The sequence below is a fragment of the Gymnodraco acuticeps genome, unplaced genomic scaffold, assembly GCF_902827175.1.
Source record: "Gymnodraco acuticeps unplaced genomic scaffold, fGymAcu1.1, whole genome shotgun sequence".
NCBI lineage: Eukaryota > Metazoa > Chordata > Actinopteri > Perciformes > Bathydraconidae > Gymnodraco > Gymnodraco acuticeps.
In genome coordinates this window covers 342501-368923 of record NW_022989979.1, presented here as the reverse complement: position 1 = coordinate 368923, position 26423 = coordinate 342501, and the positions used below count along the sequence as shown (strand labels likewise).

At 41.6% G+C, this 26423-nt stretch overlaps 1 protein-coding gene across 5 annotated transcripts in view; it reads left to right on the top strand.

Annotated features, from left to right (window-relative positions):
* pax5 (paired box 5) overlaps positions 1-26423 on the top strand; it is a 56332-nt gene that overhangs the window by 29470 nt on the left and 439 nt on the right. For 3 of the 5 annotated variants that reach the window (XM_034211596.1, XM_034211597.1, XM_034211595.1), the window contains exons 6-11: positions 2639-2817; positions 10201-10333; positions 14038-14139; positions 16457-16543; positions 17655-17741; positions 20710-26423. The exon at positions 20710-26423 is cut by the window's right edge and continues 439 nt beyond it. In XM_034211596.1, coding sequence (XP_034067487.1) covers positions 2639-2817; positions 10201-10333; positions 14038-14139; positions 16457-16543; positions 17655-17741; positions 20710-20789 — 668 coding nt within the window. In that variant the 3' untranslated portion in view covers positions 20790-26423. The remainder of the gene's footprint in view (positions 1-2638; positions 2818-10200; positions 10334-14037; positions 14140-16456; positions 16544-17654; positions 17742-20709) is intronic. The other 2 variants (XM_034211599.1, XM_034211598.1) reach the window with 1 other exon arrangement.

The following is a 26423-nucleotide window of genomic DNA, read 5'->3' as shown; positions in this document are numbered from 1 at the left end:
GAATAAATGGCCAATGCAGGCCTAGTCAGAGGGAGACGGTGAGGGATAGAGGGAGAGAGAGAGCATAGGAGATATATAGTGAAGGCGGAAGAGAGAGGAAAAAGGAGAACAATAAGGGCTCATTGTTTGTTTTGTTCTGCTCTGAAAAAGAGGGAAGAGAAGCGCTTCCCTTCTGAGACTGACTCACAGAGGTAGAGGCAGCTGTGTGTTTGTGTGTGTGTGTGTGTGTGTGTGTGTGTGTGTGTGTGTGTGTGTGTGTGTGTGTGTGTGTGTGTGTGTGTGTGTGTGTGTGTGTGTGTGTGTGCCTGTGCACGGGTATCCAACAGTGAATAGGATTTAACCCGTCACGGCAATGCGTTTCTTTACCCATCCGTGGATACAATGAGACCAGCCGGATATCAAACTACCCACCCACACCCTCAGACACACACACACACACACACACACACACACACACACACACACACACACACACACACACACACACACACACACACACACACACACACACACACACACACACACACACACACACACACACACACACACACACACACACACACACACACACACACACACACACACACACACACACACACGAATGGAGTATATTGATTATTACAAGTTAAAGATTTGCTTTTACTACTCGATTACAGTAGGTTCTGTCGTATCCTTCGGTCTGTACTTTGTAGACACTCCGTCATGAGAGACAAGGGTGAGACTTTCAGTGTGCATTCAGTCGTGTGTGTGTATTTTTGTGTGTGTGTGTGTGCGACAGACAGAAGCAGAAAGCAATAAGCTTGCTGAAATGGTGCCATCAGAGCTACATGATTGATCAATTGAATTCCATCATGGGGACTGGCCGGTGGGATTAAATGGGTCGCCGTGGGTTACCAGGCTAAAGCATCATACCGGCTTTATCTCCCCCCTGATTGGTCTGTCACCAGAGACCTGGACCATACACTCACACTGCTCCCAGCACCTGTATATGACTTTGTGTGTGTGTGTGCGTGACTATAGACGAGAAAGAGAGATTATGATCAAGCAGTGTTTGTAAGAGAGTGGGTGAAAGAGGTTTTGTGTACTGAAAAGGTATGGCGAGGTTTTGTGAGTTATGCAGCACTCTGTGAGTGTGAGGTGTTTTTGTTGGCAGACAGATACTGTCTCCTGATTCCAGGTTCACTAGAAGTCTTTGCGGCGAACTGAAAAATATTCCTTGTGCCAATGACATTACCACCTAAACTCGGAAAATAAAAGAGTTTGCAACCAGTTGTAGTATTATACAGCTGGGAATTATTGATCATTATTTTATTAATTTATTGGGAGACATTATTTTCTGTCTGAATTATTTTCTGTCTAAATGGCTTGATAGACCCAGAGTTGTAATTCCACAGTGTGGCCACTATCTTATATTGGCTTTGAATCCTAGAGGTGTTCTTCTGGACCTGGGCAGGTGTACTGCCTCACATGATGGCTCTCGAGTCAGCATTAATAAATGCCTCTAGAAATGTCAAATGAAATAATCTGCTTACAAATGAGGGAGTTAAAGAAATAAGAGTATCCCTGGCTCTGCTTTGGTTATGATCCTTTTAAAAATTAAAATAAATTCTGTTAAGTACTCTTGGCTGTGGTTTGGAAATAAGGGATGGTAATGGATCATAAGAGCCAACTTGTAATCAAGTGTAATTATCATGTAATGTTGAATGTGGTAAAATTCCCTGAAGCCCTTGTTCTAGTGTGTCCACTTTCTTTATTTTTTTTACATCGGTCTTTGTTTTTCTTTAGGATCAGAGTCTTGCACAAATGGATCTGTATTCCCTGTCCAAATGAAAAAAAAATTGAAGCTCCTTTCCCCTCTCCAACTATCTGTCATATCAGTGTCTCTGCCACCGGACACACACTCACACACTGACATAAACACACGCCACACACCAAACACACACTCCCACACAAAAAACGCACAGTGACCCCAGGACTAAAATAGGCTCTCAGGAGCGGTTTGAAGCAATGAATTGGCTCTATGGAGGGGGATTTTCACCCTCATCCCCTTTTTCTCTTTATCTTTCTCTCTGGTTCTCTCTTTTCTAATCATTTGTGGGCCGCGACTCTTCAGAGTTCTTATAATTGTCTCGTTCAGTCCCTCAGCCTTGCAATAACTGCAGGATACGAGAGCTCACGGTCTAATACTGATACCCCAGCAATATATATTTGTGTGTCTGTGTGTGTATGAGTGATACGACAAGAGGAATGGAGAGGTGTGTTATATATGAGAGGCGAAAGTGTACTTTTGAGAGATCAAGAATGAGAGAATTGGATTGCATTTGTATAGCATTTTCTCTGAGTCTCCACAATCTATGAAGTCACTCAGTCTGAAATCAGCTCAGTGGGGTTCATGAGTCCATACTTTGCTCCAACTTCTCTCTCCACATCTGCCTCACTAAATTATTTTATCAACACACACCTCCCTTCATTTCTCCATCATTGCCTGAGACTGGTTTCTTCCCTCTGCAATTCACATTAGACTCAAACCCTCTTTAAACCTCCTCTATTTCTCTTTTCAGCCTCATATTCCTCCATTAAATATCCTCCGTGTACAACCTCTCTAACCACACTCCTTTCTCCTGTCTTTCTCATGTAGGATTACTGGAGTCGCCGCTGGCCAACGGGCATGGCCACAGTGGGCGGGACTTCCTCCGAAAGCAGATGAGAGGGGAGCTGTTCTCGCCGCAGCAGATCGAGGTATTGGACCGCCTGTTTGACAGACCATGTCCAATCCAATCCAGCTCTGACCTCTATGTGAGCCCTGACTCTGGCAAGGTAAGGGCGTGGCACCGCAGGCTCTGGGCCGAGGCTGAGTTTGAGAGTAGGTTGAGGGTACGACACAACTTTAGGGTTCTCTAATGCTAGGTACCACTAATGCAAACCGAAGATTTCACATGCTTGCTGCGCTAACTTTGCAAAAGCTTTTTATAGGTATTCTTAAAGTAAGGAGTGAGTGACCTCAAATAGTGACTGGTTGGCCTTTGACGAGATGCCACATATTTCCGTGCCAGTAAATAACGGTCTAAACCTGGTAATCCCAACAGTATGTAAATAATATTGTTACTCGCAGATGCAAAATCTGACCAGAGGTAATACATGAATTAAACACAAAAATGATAATGTAAAAGAAACAAGAGTATGCAGTGAGGCTACTGTATATTCATAGATTGATTAAGGATTACTACGAACATTTTCGAGGATTAGTTACAGAGGGCAGTCTTAAATCTATGGTGCTCTAACCTGGATTTGCCTTGGTGTTAGCTTGGTAAACTTTGTCAGTGAATACAAAAGTTGTTTGTTTGATCTACAAATATGTTGTTTGTATTTAGAAAAGCAACTTCATTCATACAAATGACAAACACTAACGGAAATGCTTGCCTCTGCTTTTAGCTAACAGCCTGTCCACCCTGCTACGCCTTGCCATGCCTTGCCAAACTCAAAGAAATTAGTCGGTCTGTTCAGAAAATCCCAAATAAATATGTGTATATCTCCCCAACAATGCAGAATAATTGCATTTTTTCCTGGTTCATCTGTTTTGTTTTTCCACTGAGAGATGTGAAAATGAAAGCATCAAGTCGTGTTTCTCTGTCAGTCCGACACACTGCTGTGAGTCTCTGTGGTCTGATAGACATTGTGATGGCTGCAACAGAGACCCACTCAGGCCTATTGATGTTCCTATAATCCAGATACACTGCAGTGGTTAATGAACATATTGACCTGGCTCTCATTATGACCTCACTTCCTGCTGTTTAGGGATGCCAAAGGAGCTGTCCGCATGCTGATGCCTATTGGGAATGTGCTGCATTTGTGTGTCGTTTGCATGTGAAAAAAGAAACATGAGCAAGAAAGGGATTATATGCATGTCTTATAGCAACATCTAAATTGACCTCCCGCCCTTTCTCAGCAGTTTAGTTAATGTAACTCTGAGTGGAATAAACAAGTGTAAGTAGGACGCGGAATAACAAAATGACAACAAGCAAGCATTTATATTCTCTCTAGATTTTCTCAGGTGTCCTCTTATCTGCAGCCCTACGCAAAATATTAAGGAAATATTTTGCCAAAGTTTCTGGTTTCAACCGCCTTGAAAAGCATCCCTTATTCAGATGTATTTATTCAGTCGGTGTCAAGGGCAAAAGGACAAACTCACACTAGAGGAGTGTATGGAGTCACATGTAGGGTACAGCCTTAGACCTCTAGGGCAGGGTTTCGCTTTTTAGCCCATTCACTTCCCTGTGACCGACATGGGGAGTGGAGTGGTATAGGGCGAGAGGGCGAGAGGTCGACAGGGATTGGCTCTAGTAGCTCTATAGACTATGACTCAAGACTATAATACCCATGATTCATAGGTCAGTGTCGTCTCTGAGCCCGGTCAAGCCACTGGGGTCAGGCATAGGGGCTTTAAACGGCGGGTCGCCCTGGGGTCAAACTGGCTTTAGGACGCTGCATTGTGATTACAAAGAGGTGCACATACACACATGCATTTTGTCACTCTCTCTCTTTCTCTCTCTCACACTGCTGTCTGTCCCTCTTTCTTACCTTCCTTCTCTCATCCTGTCTAGTCGACCACCCCCCTTCTTCCTGTATTTCCCAGAGGGAATGATTGACAGTCATACCCTTAACACTGACAGCTACAGCTCAGCCTCTTTGGTATGTGGGCTGAGCTGTGTGTGTGTGTGTGTGTGTGTGTGTGTGTGTGTGTGTGTGTGTGTGTGTGTGTGTGTGTGTGTGTGTGTGTGTGTTTATGTGTGTGTGTGTGTGTGTGTGTGTGTGTGCGTGTGTGTGTTTATGTGTGCGTGTGCGTGCGTGCGTGCGTGCGTGTGTGCGTGTGCGTGTGTGTGTGTGTGTGTGTGTGTGTGTGTGTGTGTGTGTGTGTGTGTGTGTGTGTGTGTGTGTGTGTGGCACTGCTTGATGGGGTTATGGTCAAGGGGGGCAACGCTGTGTTGTGGCTGACATTCCAAAAGGATACTTGATTCAAACTTGGCCCTGATGTTGATGGTGGCAGCATGTGAGGGTGTCAGTGTGTGTATTAGTGAAAGAAAGAGAGAGGGACGAAGCACAGACGAGAGAGAAACAGACGCAAGTGGCTCAATTTCAGGTACCAACAGTATATTATAATGGTATCCTAATATACGATAATTTCCGTGGTTATTTCAACCTGCTCATTATCTTTTAGCTTTCTTGCACTGAAACACGAGCCTCATTCATTTTTTCTTCTTCCACCATCCCACTTAAATAGATAAGAATTAAAATTGCTCACGTTCTTCACAAGCATATCTTATTTTATCTGTCCCCAGTAGTTACTTTTTTATCCTATTTGTCTCCTTAACTTTATCTTTCCCCCCTAACAAGCCATCCTTTTATCTCATCTCCCTCTACGGCTCTTGTTCCCCCTCTCTCTAGTCTATTAAGCCCCAGTATTAATGTGTGTGTGTGTGTGTGTGTGTGTGTGTGTGTGTGTGTGTGTGTGTGTGTGTGTGTGTGTGTGTGTGTGTGTGTGTGTGTGTGTGTGTGTGTGTGTGTGTGTGTGTGTGTGTTGTGTGCTCATCTGTGTGTCTGCACGTGTGCCTGTCAGAGAGAGTTCATTTGAATTTCCCTTCAATCACTTCCTATTACTCAGGTGATAAATCAGCAAGGCTTATGGAGCTACCACCCATCCATGCTGCCCTGGGTCCAAATGCCCACCCCAGCACCAATCAGTCTGCCTACATTGGGATAGAGTAATAAGAGAGAGGGTCTTTTTAATTCTCTCTACCCCAAAAGATCAAAAGTAAGAAAAGGTCAAAGGCAAAGGCTCTGAAGGATGGAGATGGTTAAACTGGTCGGACTCATATTGAACACAAATACAACTTTACTCTCCATACTACAGAAATTGTATTTATAAGGGGGAATCTTTAACCCAGGACACAAAGCCTGTGTTTGTTTGGGCCCACATTGTCCTGGTTTTGTTATAGACCATACAACATTTTTACATTCGAAATCTTTAAAAAAAACTCGTTACAAATATATAGCTCTACCTAGTTTTCATTTCCTAAAACAGGGCAACAGGATATTCATAACAACCTATAAAAATCATATTTCATTTTGAAATTTCCATTAATAAATTATTCATAAATGACTAATGTTAGCCTAGAGTTGAGGTCTATCTGACTCGTCAGGAAATAAATAGCCACCATACTGTGGCCACGCTCAGTTTGAGCGCAGATGAATTCCTTCCCCACAATCCCATGTCTCAGTTTGTGGGCCTCTAAGGGAATTGTATTTGTTTACAGTCAAGCCTTTTTCCATCAGGAGAACACGAGACAATGTGGAGAGAGAGAGAGAGAAAAAAATCAGGGGAGCTATTTGGGGAATGGAGGAAAAAGGGAAATACTATTATGCAAATGGTGCAAGCCTGTGTGTGTGTGTGTGTGTGTGTGTGTGTGTGTGTGTGTGTGTGTGTGTGTGTGTGTGTGTGTGTGTGTGTGTGTGTGTGTGTGTGTGTGTGTGTGTGTGTGTGTGTGTGTGTGTGTGTGTGTCAGAGAGCCGATTACTACCTCATCTGTTATTGATGTGAAATTTGGACCAAACCTTCTCAGATCTGAGTCAGTAGACCAACCTTCTGTGGTGTGAGTTAAGGAAAAGGTAATTGTGCTCGCATAATGTTGAAGAACTATTTAGATATGTGGTCATGTTTCATTTAATCATTAAGATGTTACTTGTTATCTTAGCACATGGCGTTTTCTTTATGAAAGTGGAAAGGGAATATAAAGAAGCAGACTACAATTACAGGCCAAATGGAGAAATGTGTAAACAGAAGATACAAATGACTTTAAAATCCTGTTAATATTGCAAATGAAGAGTCTGAAATGCAAATCTGCTACAAACTCAATGAAATGATTCTGCTTCTGGCCTAGGTTGTCAAACTTGTATACACTGTAACCAACTCCACCAAAAAGACACCCCAAGTACCATCTAGCTGAAGACCTACCAAACACCTTCTTCATCCAACAACATTTAAACCAACATTTGTGAAGACTAAATGTTTTCTCTAGGAGCTCTCTGTACATTGCTAACACAAGGGGTGGCGTTTAAATTAATGCGGCAATTCCATTACTTTTACACAGAGCTAATATTCAGAAAAATCGTCTTGTCCTTTTAGTTTGCTCAGGTCTTACATGCGTCCATTTCTCTGTCATCACTTTCCCACCAACATCCTCTTACCCTTCTTTTGGCCTGCCCCTGCCACCTTTTCTTGTTACCCTCCATCCTGCCCTGTACAACTCCCCCTCCGCCACCCCGCAAGCCCCAGCCCCTCCGCAGCTGCGTCCCTCCTCTTTGATGAGGGCTGATGGCGCTGTATGAGCGGTGGAATTGACAACATTTACGGGGCCGAATGAGAATGATCCATCTTCCTTAGCGTGCTTGTCACCCCACTGGCCAAACTTCATCATGGCCAATTACCACGGCAGACCCCTTCTACTGTGCTGCTGTCTGGCCCCCATCTACATGGATACATGGACACATTAGACACCATTATAATAAGACAGAGAGCGGCCAAGAAGGGAAGGAGGGGTGGGGGGCAGGGATAGCATGTATGATTGGGTGGGAAAAAAAACTACAGGTGTGATGTGTGAGGGGGGCGAAAGAGGCGTTAAGAGAGAAAAGACAGCTTAAAAATGTGTCTGAAGTGTAAAGAGAGAGAGAGAGAGAGAGAGAGAGAGAGAGAGAGAGAGAGAGAGAGAGAGAGAGACGTGTGTGTAGTGTACTGGGTAAGCTCTTATTTGGCAGGTCACAGTCCAGTGGTTGTGTTGTGTGTTGACGAGCACAGGGGTGTTTAAGAGGTCAGTGAGCACAAACACACGCCTACACTTCTCCACACACACACACACACACACACACACACACACACACACACACACACACACACACACACACACACACACACACACACACACACACACACACACACACACACACACACACACACACACACACACACACACACACACACACACACACACACACACACACACACACACACACACACACACAGTGATGCAGAGGTATTAAAAGGGTCAGTGCAAAACTCTCACCTCATCACCTAATAGGAATTTCTGATTGCTGTCATTAGTGTACACACAGACACACACACACACACACACACACACACACACACACACACACACACACACACACACACACACACACACACACACACACACACACACACACACACACACACACACACACACACACACACACACACACACACACACACACATCCACACACAGTAGTTCCTCAGTTTGTGCAGTAAGTAGCTACATATACTGTACTTTTTGTGATTACAAAAGCAACATTGTCACTGACTATGAATCTTGGAGCTAAATTCAACGAAACATTTTGAATGACAAACATAATTTACAATACTTGTAGCATGAATGTCCTACTTTTGTTTTATATTACCAGCTGTTTGACTGTGACATGTCATTGCCTCCTATTTCCTTGTTTTTAGAAACACGGTAGCATTAACACCTCGATGTTGCTTGAAGAGAAACACCAAGCTTAAGAGTGTTTCTCCATTTTTTGCTATAGGAAAAGATTTACAAATGAAGAAAAATCACATAAAATCCCACATACACAATCATAGTCAGCAGACAGGTCATTTGCCAAGAGCTGAGCGGCCCCTTAGAATTGGTGGTTAATCTATATATAGCTGGTCATCATTGTCAATGCTATCACTCTAAATCACTCCACACATTATTAAATGTGCCAACTGCTAGGACTGTCTTAGGGAAGATAGCTTTTAGATGCACAGCTCCTCTGTCTTGGAACAGTCTGCAAAAGGAATGGAAGCTGAGCAATTTGGTTCCACTAAATGTTTTTAAAGCAAGGATAGATGCTATCCAATCAGAAACTGTTGGAACCTGTAAATGTTACTAGCTATGTAAACTGTAGTCGCTGTAAATATGCTGTATGATGTCCTTTTTGTTTTTCTGTTATGTTTATATGTATTCATGTGGAACCTACTTGCAGCAGGTCACCCTTGAAAAAGAGATCAATGATCTCAATGGGATTCACCTGCATAAATAAAGGTTTGAAATGAAATGAACACACACACACAGAGATCTGGATAAGAGATGAGGATTGATGGGTCATGGCTCTGTGTTAGGGTCAGACACAGGTGAGCGGACAGTTTCCATTACTCTGTCTGCCTTAAGGTCATGATCTATATAGACAATAGATATATTTTTCATGAACAGATTGTAAAATGTTCAGCATTATATAATTGGAAATATTTGTTTTGGTACTGCAAGTATGCAAAGAAACATGTTGAGATACCACCATAAACACTATCAAACAATTTGTATAAAGCAGTCTTCATTCAAATCTATAACATTCTATAATTTCATTAATCAAGTGATCAAAAGAGTTTGCACAGAGAAAAATGTTACAAGTAGATAACTAGATATTGGTTTGTCACTTCAGTATCCTCTTCTCTATATGTTTTGTACATCTGTGTGTGTGTGTGTGTGTGTGTGTGTGTTTGTGTTTGTGTGTGTGTGTGTGTGTGTGTGTGTGTGTGTGTGTGCGTGTGCGTGCGTGTGCGTGTGTGTATGTTTGTGCTCACTGTGCACTAGGAAGCTGAGTGTACGTGTGTTGAGATGATCACGGTTCTTATTGTTGTTGGTATCTGGGGAGACAAGAGGCTTTATGTTAGCCATAGTCTATGCAATGTGTGTGTGTGTGTGTGTGTGTGTGTGTGTGTGTGTGTGTGTGTGTGTGTGTGTGTGTGTGTGTGTGTGCGTGTGTGTGCGTGTGTGCGTGTGTGCGTGTGAACGGGAGAGAGAGAGAAAGAGAAAGAGAAAGAGAAAGAGCGAGCTGATCCTGTGGTTATAGACTGTTGGACTTGGTTGTACACTAAATCCCTGTCTTTGTAAACAGATCAATAAACTCCACTGTGGGTGTGTTTATGTATGTGTGTGTATGTGTTCCTACTAAAGCTTCTTTGCTATAAGGAAGGGGTAGCATGTTGGAACTGTAGCAGGAAATAACAAACAAATTGATCACAGCTGTAAGCAACATCCAGCACTGTATTCATGTTGTATTAAACATAAAAGGTCATGGATTTATTCTCTTTATTCTGTTCTATTCTTTCTCCACTTCCTGTCTCTGCTCAGACGTCAGATTATTCGGGCATGGCCTCACTAGCGGGAGGACTGGACGAGATGAAGAACAGTTTGGGTAATCCAGGTACAGGGGCGGAGTTAGGAGCCAGCGTGTCGGGTCCACAGTCCTATTCACTTGTTCCAGGTAAGAAACATATCCACCATTTAACTTCACTCATGCTCTGAAATAGACTTTTTGCTAACCAATTAAAAATGGAATAAGATATAAGTGATAAGGGTGCATTTCATATAACTACAACATCTCAGGTTCAATTTCTTCCTTAGTATCATTGTTGTTTATGGTAACACCCTTTCTCTCTTTCCCTCTGACATTTCTACCTGTCAAATAAATAAATAGTAAAAAATGTGTGAAGCATAGTCAGCAATGTCAGTTTGAAGTCAAGTGCGGTTATATTTCACCTATGGTAAGAGACCGGAAAGTCAAACACATTTTTCATAACTTTAGTCAATTCTAATAAAAAACAAATGTGAACCTAACAGAAAGGGCTTTATTTAGCTAATTAACAAAGATGAAAAGTCAGACATTGGGTGAGAATATACATTTGCAAGCTTCCCAAATGGCAGGCTAACACAATCTGCCTGTCCGTTCGTCTGTAATGTGATTCATTTCGTTGCCCTGATTCTGTGATCATAACTAATTACATATAATTTATAGATTATATTAAATTAATCTATAGTGCACAGACCTGACAATAGCATTATATGAAAAATACCATGATTGATATTCACATACCGTCTACCTCAGCAGCTACATGGCCTGATTGAGCCCGTTTAAAGATATCAGTGCTTTGGATCTCAGGAGAGGTCAAGAGCCCAGAGGACGGAAGGAAAAGAAAGGTGGAAGGATAGAGGAAAAGTGAGAGCCCTGTCTCTTCCTCCGTCTCCATTTAGGGGCGCTGGGAGAGGCAGTGGTTAATTAAGAGTAGACCTGGGAGCACTTGGCAGAGGCTTCGACGTTCCCATCTATAATGAGGGGAATCATAGAGCTGGGAATTTGGGATATCTGGGAATGGGCTCTTTTTTTGCCCTTTGAAACCACAGAGGAATATTACCTGCTCAAGTCAAAGGAGAAAGACAGAGACACAGAAAAGAAGAGAGAGAGATAACATTTCCATTTCTGCTTATGCATGCAAACACACATTCGTATTCACACGCACACACACACCTTCTTAATATTATGCATGCATTTCCTGCCTGTCTTTTCCCTCAGAATAGAGCTCCCTCTAGGGGATCAGACGTCTGTGTGTTTGACGCAATGTTATTGCACCCTTGACGCGTTGATACTCTGGACACGCTGTAAAGCAACATTTATACATTCAATCTTCCTTTCTGAGGCTTTTCCAAATCTTTAGGGCATTTTCGTTTTAGTCTCAACCTCACCTACTCTACTCAAGTGCAAAAGGACACACTGTACACTCCCAAATCCCTCCAGGTTTGACATATGTTGTTCTGATGGCTGTTTGATGGGGAAGAGTAAGATAAGACGACAGTAAAAGAGAAAGGGAGGCAGACGATGTTCATGTAGCTGCAAGTGAGCATGGAGGAGACTTGTACTTGTTAGTTGACCTCTACGGAAAAGCTTTGGAGAGCAGATACATCAACACAACTGGCATACATATGCACAAATATACTGCGTGCACAGACAGTGCACACACACACACACCTCTGAGGATCTGACCCTGTCTGCCCCCTCTAAGTTGGGCTGTAGAGAGTCCATCTCTCCTCGCGTCCACCCTCTCCTCCCTCTCCTCCGTGCCCTGTGCACTGACCCCGAGCGGATGAGTAGCCCGTCTGCACTAATGCCTCGCTGTCGCGTCAAACACAGAGAAAAACTTTACTACACTGAGACAGGAGAGAGGAGGCGGAGAGGGACAGAGGAAGCTGTAGTAAAGAGGGGATCTGTGAGAGAGAAACAAGTATACTAAGGAGGGGAAGAGACTATATAAATCTGCTGATTTGTATTTGTACCGGTGAGGCAAGCGTATAACACATGAGATAAACCTTTTTAATAAAAGGCCATTTTAGCCACGTCTGAGCTTTTCTGTAGAGCCACCATGAAAACATCTGATGTCTCTTATACTTTTGTTAATGACAAAATATTTCCTTCAGCCGTACTTTAGTGTTACCGGTAAGTTAACACATTTTAACACGCTAAGGTTATGAACATGGTAACCATTAGCCTCTGGAGAAAACAACCAATATTTGATGGGATTCCGGTGAGGCAGGCGTATACCGGGCCAAGCCTTTCTATTTGTTGTGCCAATTATTATTTCAGACCATGTCTCCTACAAAAAAACATACAGAAATGACAAGTTAACTGCACTAGAGTTTAAGTTTTAAAATATGTGTTTAACTTTGTAAATTGAAACAAGACAAACCAAAACTGCTAACTAGGAAATGCATTCCGCATCTTTTGCTTTTCACTTTCACCAAAGACTGCCTACATTTAGTGTAAACAGTCAATACTACACTGACTAAAAAAGAAAAGCATTACATTTCTGTGACTTTAATCTTGACCGGTGCCTTAATTTGCATGTATATGTAGGTAACTGTTTAATAGAGATTATTGCACAACATATATTCGCACATTATGATATGTTTGCCATAAACTAATAATAACAGATAAATCAGCACAGCCAAATAGGTCTTGTTCTATTCCCAGTAATGGAAAGAAAAGAAATCCCTGTCCCTGTCTGTCACCGTCTCTCCCTTCTCCTTGTCTTTTATGTTCTCCTCTCTATTTCCCAGCTCCTCCTGCTCCTCCTCTCAGTTAGTTAGCGGTGGTTAAGTGGAGGGGAAGTGAATGGGATTGATGGTGTTAGCATCTGAGCTGTTTATGATGATGATAAATGTGTGTGTGCAGGGGGCAGGGAGGAGGTGGGTGTCGATGCAGGAGTGTGTGTATGTACGTATGATGATGATGAATGGAGGGCTCCATTTTCACGCACTCCCAATGTCTACTGCGTGCAAACATAGAGAAATGATTCGGGCCGACACACTGTCATGTAGTCTAATGCAGTTATATATCCTATCCACCAGGTGACAGACAGAGGAAGGAGGGGGGAGATGGTGGTAACGAGAGAAGGGGGAGTTGATAAATTAATAGATGTCAGCGGATAGAAAACGAGGAAAAAATAAACAAAAGAAAGAGGGACATCCAAAATGTGCTTCTGCATTATAATTTCAGTAAAGGTCCTGTATGAAACCAAATAGTATTTTAACTTTTCACACTTTTCCATAGCATAACAGGTATAGCAAGTATAATGAATACTTATTACGTTGTTGATTACACCTGTGCTATATCTGCTAAAACATCAGTGTGAAGTGAACATGGCTAAATGATGATGTCTCAGTAAAAGTATTATTTATATATTACATTAATGCATGTTTTTAACTTATTTTCTAAAGTCAATTAATTAATTAAAATGTTGATTAAAAGATTACCACTTTAGTTTTAGTATAAATATAATTCAGATATAAAAATCAGCTCATGTAAAACGTTTCGTTTCTAGATCGATGAATCCATTATTCAATTAGCTGATTGACTGTAGACAAGCAAACATCTGAATAAGAAATGTAAACTTTAAAGCAAGTGTCAGAGCTCCTCCTAGTTTCTTACATTTAATGATAAAAAAGGTGACTGAATTTGGGTTTTAAGACGTTGGTTCATACAAGACCAAACATCTGAAGACATAGTTTTGGACTGGTATCAGTGAATGTACTGAATATATTGGTTTATGGCAGGTTTAATATAGGACACTAAAAGTTAGGAACTAGCAGAAATAATAGAGCTACAAGCTACAAATATATGTGTGTGTTTGATTACAGGTCGAGACTTAGCCAGCACCACTCTGCCAGGCTACCCTCCTCATGTTCCTCCCACTGGACAGGGCAGCTACTCCACCCCCTCCCTAACTGGCATGGTACCAGGTGAGTGCCACGAAACGCACACTACACATACAGTTTCAATGTTCCCGTTTCTCGCTACCAAAAGTTACATTTATTCTGTAATTTCTTGCCACCCATCACTTAGCAGATCTTTAACTAAATACATATCTGTTTGAATTCCCGATGGATGTGTGTGTACCTTTAGGAGGTGCACTTAGCTTAGCCACTTCCTCCTTCTTGTCTGTCTACACCATGGCTGACAGTGCTCCCAGGGGGTGGCGTGTGTGTGTGTTTCTGAGCGTATGTGTGTATGTGTGTTTGCGTGGGTGTGTCTCTCTGTGTATCATTAGAAAGCAGCCACAGTAGCACAGCTGTCCCTCCTCAACATTAGTAATTTGTTTTTAATGAGAATCACCAGTGACCCACGACTAATTCATTCATTCCCTTCCACTCCGCCTTCTACGCTGCTTTTGTGTTTCAATCCTGGATCGCCATTCTTCTTCTGTCTCTTTCTCTCCTCCTCTCTCTTTTCTCTCTCTCTCTTTCTCAAAGTGCATTGCAGTGGTGGTCAAGGTTTAGTATACTGAAGATAATAAAACGGTAAAACACAAAGCAACAGAGGCAGTGAGACAAAGTCAAAATGATGTTGTTTACAAGTTCTTGTCTCAGTGTATTCCCAATCATTCACTGTAACAAACACACACACACACATATACTTCTAGGCTGACAAGCACACAAACACACACGCACACTCTCAGCGGACATGTAGGAACAGCACGTCTAAAGATGGGTAACCCTGTCGCCCTGTCCTCCTGCGCTCACCCCGTCCTGTCCTCAGGTTTGACAGCATATTTGTGTGTGTGTTGGGGTTGGTGTATGTTTATGTGTGATGGCATGCGGTTGTTTGTGAGCTTGTGTATTTTGTTCCAACAGTGTGTGTGAGTGTGTATGTGTGTGTGATGCGACCTTGACACTATAAGCTACACGAGGGAGACCCCTGAGCGTCCTCACCCTTCCTTCCACCACCCCCCCTTTTCCTAAACAACCTGACACGTTGCCGTCACAACGGTGATGACAAGGGGAAGATGTTCGCACCCAGGGATGCCATGGAGACCGCATCCCGACCCCACCTGACAGACGCAGCTAAACATCCACACACATAAGCACACACACAAAGGGTAGTGGGAACCAGAAAATGTGTTGGGTTGTATATACAAACACACACACCCACACACACAAACAGTCTCAACATCTAAATTCTTCTCAGTGAATATTCGAAGCTGCCTGAATCCTTGAGCTGACTGGAGTGAGTGGAAGAGATAATCTCTCAACTTTGCTTCTCCAGCTTCGCCTTGTTTTATCTCAGCACTTCTCAGGCAAATGATCCTCCTTTTTGTCCGCTCTGTCTAATATCATACCTTCATTAAGCAAGCAACTCTGTTCTGCTGTTCTTCTTCTCCCTCTCTGTCTCTCTCTCTCCCTGCAGCAGGGGGGCTGACACTCAGAGGGGGTGTAGAGGAGCAGCGAGGCAGAACCGACAGAACGAGAGGGAGAGGGTTAGAGGGAGGGGGCATCAGGGTCTGTGACTGTCAGCTATGGGAGAGGGATCCCCCCGGGAGCAGTGAAGGAGGAGAAGAGAAAGAAAGAGCAAAAGAGTGGGGAAAAAGAAAGCAAGTCAGCAGAGAGATGTGTAAAAAAAAATAGAGGAGAAGAAATGGGGAGGAATGTTGTTTTGATGTGAAGGGTGACGGGTGGGCTGTAGTCTGGTGGGCCAGAGGACGAGAGAGAGAAATAAAGAGAAAGGGGTGAAGGGAAGACAAGAGGAAGAGTAGACCCCAGACAGTAAGTAGTAAATGAGGGAGAAAAGCTATGCTATCATCCACAAAACGAGAGTACCACCACAGTGAGATCTCCTGTTCAGCTCCTCAACCAGTCTGCAAATCATTACTGCAGAAAACTAACGCCTGGTTAAAGCTTCATTATAAGCAAAAATCCTCAAACTACATGACACATTTTCCATTAACATTTGTCATTAAAATAACAACTGCTGCTGTCATTTCATTCACCCAAGTATCCCAGATATGATAGGGCGTTTATGTTCAATAGATATAAGGTGTTGAGAGCATTCACTTATACTAAAATATTTTAATGAGGTTGTGAAACTAACAAGCACTTAAATACAGCTGGATCGGGTAACGCAAAATAAAAGTCAAAGGCTCAGAAAAATTCAAATTTAAAGATTAAAACCAACAAAGGTTTAGCATTCGATTTCACAAGGGAAAGGGAAAAAAACAAGATCATCCTCCTTATTCTTTGTTGTGTTTAAACATGCTCTATTTCTTGTTTATGTTTTTTTCAGGGGGAGATTTTTCTGGCAGTCCATACTCCCATCCCCAGTATTCCACATACAACGAATCGTGGAGATTTCCTAACCCCAGCTTATTAGGTAGGTGTTTCTCATATCTCTGCACCCAGTTCTACCAACCAGAAATAGATCAATAATTGTATCAATGAATTTCATTTCCTTCTACCTCACATCCTCTCTAATACTCCCTTGTAATATGCCGTATCTTTCATGCTCCACTAATTTTTTTTCAAGACATTACATTTCTTTCTGTATTGTATCGTACAGTACAATTCATCATAGACATACTAATGGTTCTGTGAAAAGATGATTTAAAAGACTGGCAATTTGGGTTGTGAATGGATCTGAATAAAAATGGAAGACAGCGAGAGAGAAAGAGATCAGACCATACTGCCACGAGCACTGTGCCAGACTACAATGAGCAGGCAATATTGCTTATAGACTCAAATTAAATAATCCTTTGGAAGGTAATGTTACGTCAGTCTTAAAAACAAGTTTTCAGACAACCCATGCAGGTCTGACAGCAAAATCCAGCACTCGCAATATAGAAAAATGTGTTTCTGTTAAACGATTAAAACTTCAATGTGCTTTCTGCTTTAGCATTAGAAGTGGGTGATATGACGATATATAACAGAACAGATTTTGCCATATAGCTATGGAGATATGAGGCCATTGTGGATTAAAGACCAACAAGCAGCAGTGCTTTATGTGTTACTGTATTTGATTTGTATGATTGTTACATAAAAGCAATGAAATGGGTCTGTCAGGTGTCAAATATACTGGATTTGCCCAAAAGAACAAAATACAATTTTAACCATTTATGAATTCTCTGTTGATTTTCCAGAAAATGTTTTTTTTTATCATATATATCAATAATGTGATATAAATGTACATATTCTTCCACCTAATGCCAAAAACCATGGATCTCTTTAGCCTTCAAAAACCGTAATTGCAAATGTTATAATTAAATCTTGAAACTGCATCTGTGTTTAAGAGGGACAATTAACCCAGAGGCAAAATCAGTCAGTGTCAAAGTCATTATAGGGAGCCATTTTAGAGGTCACGTTTAAAGGTGAAGCGGTCAGCGGCTGGCCGTGTAAAGGTCAATAGGTGAGAAGGTTGAGTGCTGTGCTGACCTGTGTCCCCCGCTTCCTCTCCTTACCTCGTCTCCCCCCCTTATTTCTGTCCCCAGTGTTTCAGCAGGATTACGGGTCTCTCCTGGGAACGGAAATCGGCTGCTCCTCCAGTCTCTTCACCAGCCAGGCTGGACAGATGCAAGGTAGGAGGAGAAAGAGAGAAAGCTAGTCAACATATGCAACGTGTGACGATTCATGAGTCTTTGCAGAGGTGCAATGGTGAGGTGCATAGAAAGGGAATAGAAGAAAGGGAAAAGTTCCCTGTAAGGAAAATATCACTCGTCACCGGCTTGAGCTTCAATATCAGGATACATGTATTTATTATCCTTGCAAGAATGGATGTAGTCATCACATACAGAGCATATGTTACAACTAGTTCCTGAACAGTGTCATTCACATGCTTATACAAGAGATGCTGTTACACAGTCACAAGATGCAGAAATACCAGTTCAAAGCAAGCAGTATACAATGTTTAGTTTAGATTAGCTAAGGCCCACGTCAGAAATGATCATGCTTGTCATATGTCTATCTCCATAGAGGCTGATTCATGATGTTAATCGTTGTCACATAGCTATCATATGCCTAAAACAGTGTGTCCTGATGCTTTTCTAGGTGTCATGTACACAGCAACAGTAGGGCCTTTGTTATCATGTGCTATTCTAATATTGGAAGAGTACATTCAGAATCTTCCCAACATTTAGCATGAAAACGGATGAGCTGCCACATAATACGAGGACAACACGCACATTAGGATGCACTGAAAAGGTTTGGGATTGATGGCAGGGAAGCTGTGAAACTGAGGGGAGGTTTAGAGAAGAGGTTACAAATAACAGAAAGGGGAGTTCTTTTGTTGTTGTTTTTTAAGGTAAAAGGGTAGAAAGGGCGTCTGAAGTCTTGACTGAAACTAAATAGTTTGTCAGACCGGCTTAATGCCTCACTTCCCAGAAGAGCCTCCTGAGATTACCTGGACTGTGGACAGACATAACCTGTCAACACACAGCTGGGCTGATTGATGGAAGTGACAAAGACAGGTGTGTGTGTGTGTCGTGTTTTTCTGTGTATAAAAAGGTGTGCATGTGTGGGTTTCTATATGGCTTTGGGGTTACAGTATTGAATTGACCTCTTCCCTGAGGAGAGAATAGACTCAAGGGATCAGCAGTAGTAGAGCTGTACTCAGTGTGTCAGCTTAGACTGTCACTTAGATAGTGTACGTGTGTGTACGTGTGTGTGAAAGAGAAGAGTGAACATGTGAGACCAAAAGAAGAGTGTCAGAAAGTAGACCGAGTCCATTTTATTTGTTGTACATGACAAGTATACTCGTTTTGTCATTAGCTTCATCTGCATGTCATCTCTAACCTGCCTTTCACTACTCACATTAAAAGTTAAACACATCTTAACAGAAAATTAAACCTGCTCATTCCTGATTTAAAATACATTTCATCAAAGAAAAGTAGTCAACGGATATAAAAAGATATATTAGAAGTTGGGATTCTTTTTTTGTCATTTTAACCATCATTTATATAGAAGTTTGAAAGTTAACTGCAGAAGTCGTGAGAAACACAAATAGGAGCACGAGAATCGTACAACTTCAAATGTTGCACACTTGGAAACAATATTGACTTCCAGGCGGGAATAGTTTTAAAATACAATTATTTATTGCTTTTCATTCAGGAAATTTAAAAACACACGCACACCAAGGTAAACTGTCGGCTAGGGCCAATGAATGAAATGCTCAATAAACATTTAAACTAACATTTAACAAACTAAATTGAAAATGACCGCTTGCCCGTTAAACCGCAAAACACACTGCACAAGTACAATACTATTTGTAGCAGGCTACAAGTGGTTAATCTACGGAGGGTAATACAAACAGGTGAAGCGCCCGTTCCAAACATTTCTTAATTTAACGTGAACAACTCCGATAAAAGGCTAAAAATATGTACTACTGAGAGTCTGTTACTCTTACACGTTCAAAAATCTCTGTAACAAATATCACCACTTCTGCTCACCTAGAAACACATGCATATCACAGCAACGCATCTGTATACTGTCTGTGAGGTCTAATGAATGACTCCTCAAGTGCAGTCGGATTCTCTAAACAAGTAGTCTCTTCTCCTAAATCCTTCTGAATTCTCCTATCCACTATCCCTTAACCCCGTGACGTTTCACTCAGAGGTCAAGGAATAGACGATAGGGTTAGAATTTAGGAGCTGATTTTTGGATTATCCGACCGCAGCCCTCCTGTCCCCACCTGAGGTCCCGTGTCTCACCTGAAGGACCCCTTAGCTGCCCTTAGTGCCTGTGTGAGCTTTACTAATTGTATTTTTGAATTCGACACATGACATTTATCAGAAGATTACCGATTCATCAAATACATCAAAATACTTGAATGCCCCCCAAAAAATTACACATGTTAATGAACGTTTCCATGTCCATTATTATGCCCAACATTAAAGGAGGTCCCTATATTAACCATATTAATTTGTAAAGTAATGTTCTTGCAGCTCTAAGAAGCATCAGCATCGTTTAACTGATTATTTTTTGCTATTCCACATGTTTATGTTTTAGATGAACTCACACCACCTTGTTTCCAGATATCATGTATGCAGCTGTTTTCAGCAAAGACCTCTGATAAACTACTGTATGTTACTTGCTCAAACCTACAGCAGAAAAGCAAAGTTAGAGACAAGCGTATGAACATAGCAGGCACATTACTGGTTAAAAAACAAAATATCCAGATGTTATCCCCAGGACTTAGTGGAGAGCTTAAAGGGAGAGTGTACTATTATTCGTCAGGTGGCCAGATAGGTTGGTGTAGGCATTCACCATAACAACCTTTTAAGGTTATAATATGTCAGTGTGATTAGAGCCTGTTATGCTTCCCCCAAAATTGTAATAATGCCGTTTTTAAAGAACCTGGTTAAACTGTTGGCTCAGCTGTAGCCACGTCACCACCACCCGTTAAGCACAATATCATTACCAATAGAAATAGGGCCAGAAATGAAAGAAACAGAACAGAGGTTTCAATAAACTGGACTCATCAAAATATATTTTGGGGGATCTAATTTAAAAGAAATTGCATAAATGATTTGTTTCTGTGTTTCTTTTCAGGGTCTCCGTACTACTACAGTACATCACGGGGGGTGGGGCCTGCTGCCACTGCAACAGCCTCCGCCTACGACCGCCACTGACCCCACCAACTATGAGAAGAGGAGGTTGAAGAGAAGAGGAAGAGGAGGGACGAGAGGACGGATAGCACCAGCACTGCACAGTTCAATCCTGTCTACGCATGGACGACAATGAGAATGAAGATTTCAAATTTCTGACGTCAGTGAATTTAGAATTTTCTTTGATTGACACGTAAGCCAACAAACGCACTGCTGGGGAGCAAAACAGACATTCTTTATTGGTAATACATTACCATGAGGACACATGGATGGCAGTGTCAATAACTGATGGAGATAGGACTGGTCAGAAGCAAGTGAATCTCCCGTAAAATATCAAGGCTTGGCATCCCAATCATCTACAAATCCAAGGAGTCAGTGGACAAAGTGTGCAACATTGACTGAAACTGTATTGTGATCTTCCGGGTGAAATGTGATTTCAGGATGAGAATATTTCCAAGGAACTGATTTGAGTTGATTAGAGCAAAATCACTTTTTCAAAGAACAAGTCTTTTTAAGCCCCAACATCAATCAATCAATCAATCAATTTTCTATGCCATTTTATGGTGAAGTAAAGACAATCCAATTCACATAACTTGACCAAAATCACCCATATCATTATCATTCTAGTCTCTTTCCTGTACATTCAACACATTTCCTTTGGGATCACAATGCTTGATGGATGGGATACCATCATTCCCAATGGCAGTGTTCAGCTTCACAATTGAGTGTTCGCTAAGCACCGACCCTTCAGTTACTGTTGCAATACCTGTCAAGCTTTCCCTTCTGCAGAACGAAGTAGCCACAAAACAGCATTCCTAGCCTGCAGTCATATAGACTGAGCAAATATGTCCTTTAGATCAACCAATCATCACCTTGACCCTTCAGAGGATCTCTACAGCTCCATGCACACTGCTTCAACATGTGTAGAAATCCAAAGCTTGACAGGCTTCCCATGTCTAGTTGTGGTTGCTAAGCTCTGATTGGATATTTGCTGATTGGGGGTTAGCTTTAGCAAATGCTAAGTCCCAGGGGTTGTAGCCAGATCCCAATGTATCACAGAACATCTAACATCAGTACTTCCATTCAAACTTTCCCAGTAACTGACCAACAGGCCTTTCAGTAAAAGCACAGCCTAAAATCTGAGCCCTCTGCTGTAAAATAACAACTGTACATGTTCACATCAGACCAAAATCATACCCACCAGGGAGCGTTATTGTACAGGAAGGTGCTATCCTACCTCCCCGGCCAAGATTTAGTCCTGAACAAGAGCTATTTATAATGGGAGGAGACACAGAGTAATATATTAAGAAGTTTTCTGCGCTGCACTCCGTGATGAGAGTGAATGCCTGTAATGATTTATAATTATGTTTCACGCTGTTGTGCTAGAATAGTGATGATGATGATGACGATGATGATGATGCAGTGAAATGTGAAATCTTAATAACTTTCAATATGAAAAAAAGTATTGTTTATAAATATGAACCGATTGCGATTTTCTTGTTTATAGTTTGTTGCCTGGTATCAGTTGACACAGGTGCCATTGAATAAGATGCCATTTTTATCTGCTTCCTGATTATTGATGTGAAGAGACAGGAAGCAGTGGCACCCTCTCTCTCTCTCTCTCTCTCTCTCTCTCTCTCTCTCTCTCTCTCTCTCTCTCTCTCTCTCTCTCTCTCTCTCTCTCTCTCTCTTTCTATTTCTCTCTTTAAACTCCCCAAAGATGGGCCCCCACTAGTGGATCGGCTGACTAACTACAAAAGCACAAAGAGACTCAATCATCATTTAAAGGCGACATTTTACTTTTTTGACTTCCCTTTAGAACCATTAAGTAATTATTCGTCTTCTACTGCCCCTTTTGAGTGCTTGTCCTTGTGCTGTTTGACATCCTGAAATTGTTTCTATAAAAGCATTGCGTTCGTGAAAACACAAGTGAAACTTTTATTTTTGTTTGTCTCCTACATCAGTTCTGCGCTGTGACAATGTATGACACCAGGGTCGAGGCCTTACCCATCATGTACAGACAGAAGGACACAGTTGCCCAGCCCTCAGTGCTGATCTGATATCAGTGTATTATATGTGTGAGGGCCCGCAGTGTTGATCTTGTGAAAGGGCAATATCTTCCTAAACCTGTACGTAGCTTCCTGTCTCATTTATGTTCATTCAAACTTGTACAGCAATCAGTGATTAGGAAGATAAGTCACAATGTCAATAGCAGTTTCAACTTTTCACAATTTAGATTTTAGTGATAAAACTTTCTTTATGATAAAAAAAAACTAAGAGGTGTATGGTGTCGTTTTAGCCATTGTCTGCAAGTGTTTACATATCTTTTGTTTGTTTTGGTTCTGTGTGGCTGGCTGTAGCGCTTCATTGCTACTGTGTAGTTTTACTAGCCAACCGAGTGAAGGCACCAAATCTGCAGCGTGAGACATACAATTTAGCTAAATGAAGAATACCTATAAACACTGAACAAAGCTGTTAGTTTCTCCATCTATGTTGTTACTGGGTTTTGAACATTGTGATAGTGGATCCTTTTACATTTGTGAACCTTAAAAGTTGTGTATCCACAACTCTAAAGCAGATTCTTATGAAGGCTCGCCTGCTGTGCTGCCAGCGTGCATCGCAGCAGGAGCCTCTCCTTATTTCTGTTGTTCTCTCTTGATCTTTCTGAGGCATTATTGAACCTGAACCACACCAGCTGAAAACAAGGACAGTGCCTTTAGTTTTATATGTCAACTCCCCCCCGACTGACCACGCATCACTTAAACAAGATTTATGGTCCTGCAACTCCTTAAACAAAAGTCTGCGCACACATGGCCAATTTTATATAAAGCCTTTCACAAATAAATAACAGCCAGTTATTCAAACTCTGGTTACCAATAGTAACATTGCAGCTCTGCAAAGGAGATAGCCCTTATCCAGCACCATTTCAGTCAGAGATTCATAAAAATGGTCATGAAAGTCAACATTCCTGTAAGGAGGGTTAATGTATTTAGCCATACAACTGTTTCATTGATTCCCATGAAATTGTGTTAAACATTCATGTTCCCCAGAGGATGAACCCTTATTATCCTCTAGTGACACCAGCAGGTCCAGAGTTTTTAATAGTATCAGCTACATTATGGATTGGCACATTTTAAACAGAAACTCCTGATTCTAAGAAAATGTACTAATGTACTTTGGTTATGCACTCACTTAGTGCTACAACGAGGTTGGCTTGTGGTTTTCAGTGAAGGTTTTTCAATACTTTAGTTTATGCTTGTATGATGGGAAACATGGCATACAATTTACCTGTTAGAATTGTGTTTGTGAACATGTTTACATTAAAATCAATGCTTTCTGTCACTAAATACAGTCACAAAGCTGCTAGCATAGCTTTACACATTTGTTGTTTTAACCCAATAGCCGTCTGATATGATTTTCTTTCTAACATCAGTTACTAACAAGATTGTTTTACCATTCCCTGAGTTAATGTTCTGACAATCCTCCCATAACACATTTTCTAACCAAATCTCTGACTGAAATATACAGTTTTGAGAAATATTCAAGCAGGACCAAGATGTGTTGTAAACCGCCCCTCAGTAGGACCAACTGTGTTGACAAAAATAAAGAAAGGCACAAAATGTATTTATAAGCCACGTAAGCTACAGACATGTTACAACTCTGTTCATCATTATCATTTTTTTCATCAAAAAGAGCATCTTACAATTGAATGACACCCGTTTACCACACAGACACACACACACACACACACACATTACTGTAAACATGAAGAAGTATTGATTGAAAGTCGTTCTCCTTGAGGAGGTGATTCCAGTCGTGCCTCCTGTGTCCGCTTGCGAGGCGCTTCGACACGAAACAGCCAAATTCGTAGCCAAGAATACAGCCATACGTTAACAGGATTATTTGTTAACTATGCATCTCAAAGTGACACAGCTTGCCTTGCCATTGCTTTGACCTAATTGGTTCACATGGGGAGAGAATGAGTTCTCATTGGCCCACAGTTGTTTCGATTGGCAGCCATGACATTGACTGCAGCGATCAGGGGGGACTGTCATTGTGGGTGGTACTGTAGGAAGCACGGCAGGCAGAGGCCATACACACACACACACACACACACACACACACACACACACACACACACACACACACACACACACACACACACACACACACACACACACACACACACACACACACACACACACACAAACACACCCTACTGCACATAAATATAAGTACAGACACACTCTCTCCCTCCCTTTGTCCTTTGCGGAGTGATCGCCCCTCCTTCCATGCCCCTGTGTTCCCCAGGGGAGGCCAAACCTGCTGTGCCATCAGAAGCTCATCCCATCTTTTTTCTCCCCCTCCCTCAGCCCTAATCTCATCAAATATCATGCACTCGTCCCCCCTCTCATCTCCCCTCCTGTAGCACTGCCACACCACCAGGATTAGGAATATTAAAACTATTCTGTTGATTACGGGCCTGTGACCTTCCTCAAAAAGTCCTCCCTTCTTTCTTCAGACAGCCCTATTAATCCCTTTTTTCCCTCTCCTATTCTTACTTCTCTTTGACCATTCAGACGTGATGCTCCCTGTCCTGTCAGAAATTCTGCATAGGAATGAAGCAGGTTGTTTGTGCCAAAGCGAGCTCGTTTCAATGGCAATATTGCTGCCGGTCTATTCGACCAAGATTTTTCTGTGGGATTGCATAATATGTTTTCTCTTCATGTATCTGTAAAGCATTTAAGACTAAAAGCAACACTAGTTTCAGATCAAACAAAGACATTTCATTTCCAGCTTTGCTACAGTTTACTGTGCATGAAAATGCATTTGCATCCTGAATTGTTATCCCAGCTCCCAATCAAATAGGAAACAGAAATAAATGCAAATTAGTTTTTTTCTTTATTATGATTTCTCACCGAGTGCGCACCGCCTGACTGTATCTCAATATGAATCCATGAAGATGACTACTGCCTTCCGTAAAACCTGAGGGGATTTCAGCATCACATCTTGACAGCAATTAGTGGCACAATCTGTTTCATGCTTGCTGATATAACTAGGCCTTGGACAGATCTCATACTGAAATGTTACAATGTTCTCTACATCTTAATATTATTCAACTGTGGAAGAGGAGAACATATACAGGACTCAGCCTACAAATATCCACTGTGCTTTTTAAGCAGATGTTTCAATCAACAACAAAAAAAGATAACGTGATTTTTCACCTTACTGTGGCCTTTTGTGTAACAATCTGGAAGTTTTTTTTGTGTTCATGGCTTCCTATCTGGGGTGTTAAAGAGATATTTATATCCGTAACGTTTTGGTAAAAAATAAAGAAGAATAAACAAAAGACATCAGACTGCAAAGACAAATTAGGTTTCAACAATACAGCTTGCTCAATTCTTTTAAATCAAACAAGACAAAAAGAAAACATATCTGTAACATTCACCAAAGCCTGTGATGCCTGTTTTAAATAATAGATTCTTGTACAAAAAACATATGAAATAGCAGAAAAGAGTTACAGATACAAACTCAAAATGAAGATAAGAATTGCCTTCAGATATTCCAGAGGGGAGGATTTAAAAAAAAAAGTAAAATAAATGCTTCTTTAAGAAAATGTGTATGTTTTTTATTCAATTTTCTAGTAGTTGCAAACAA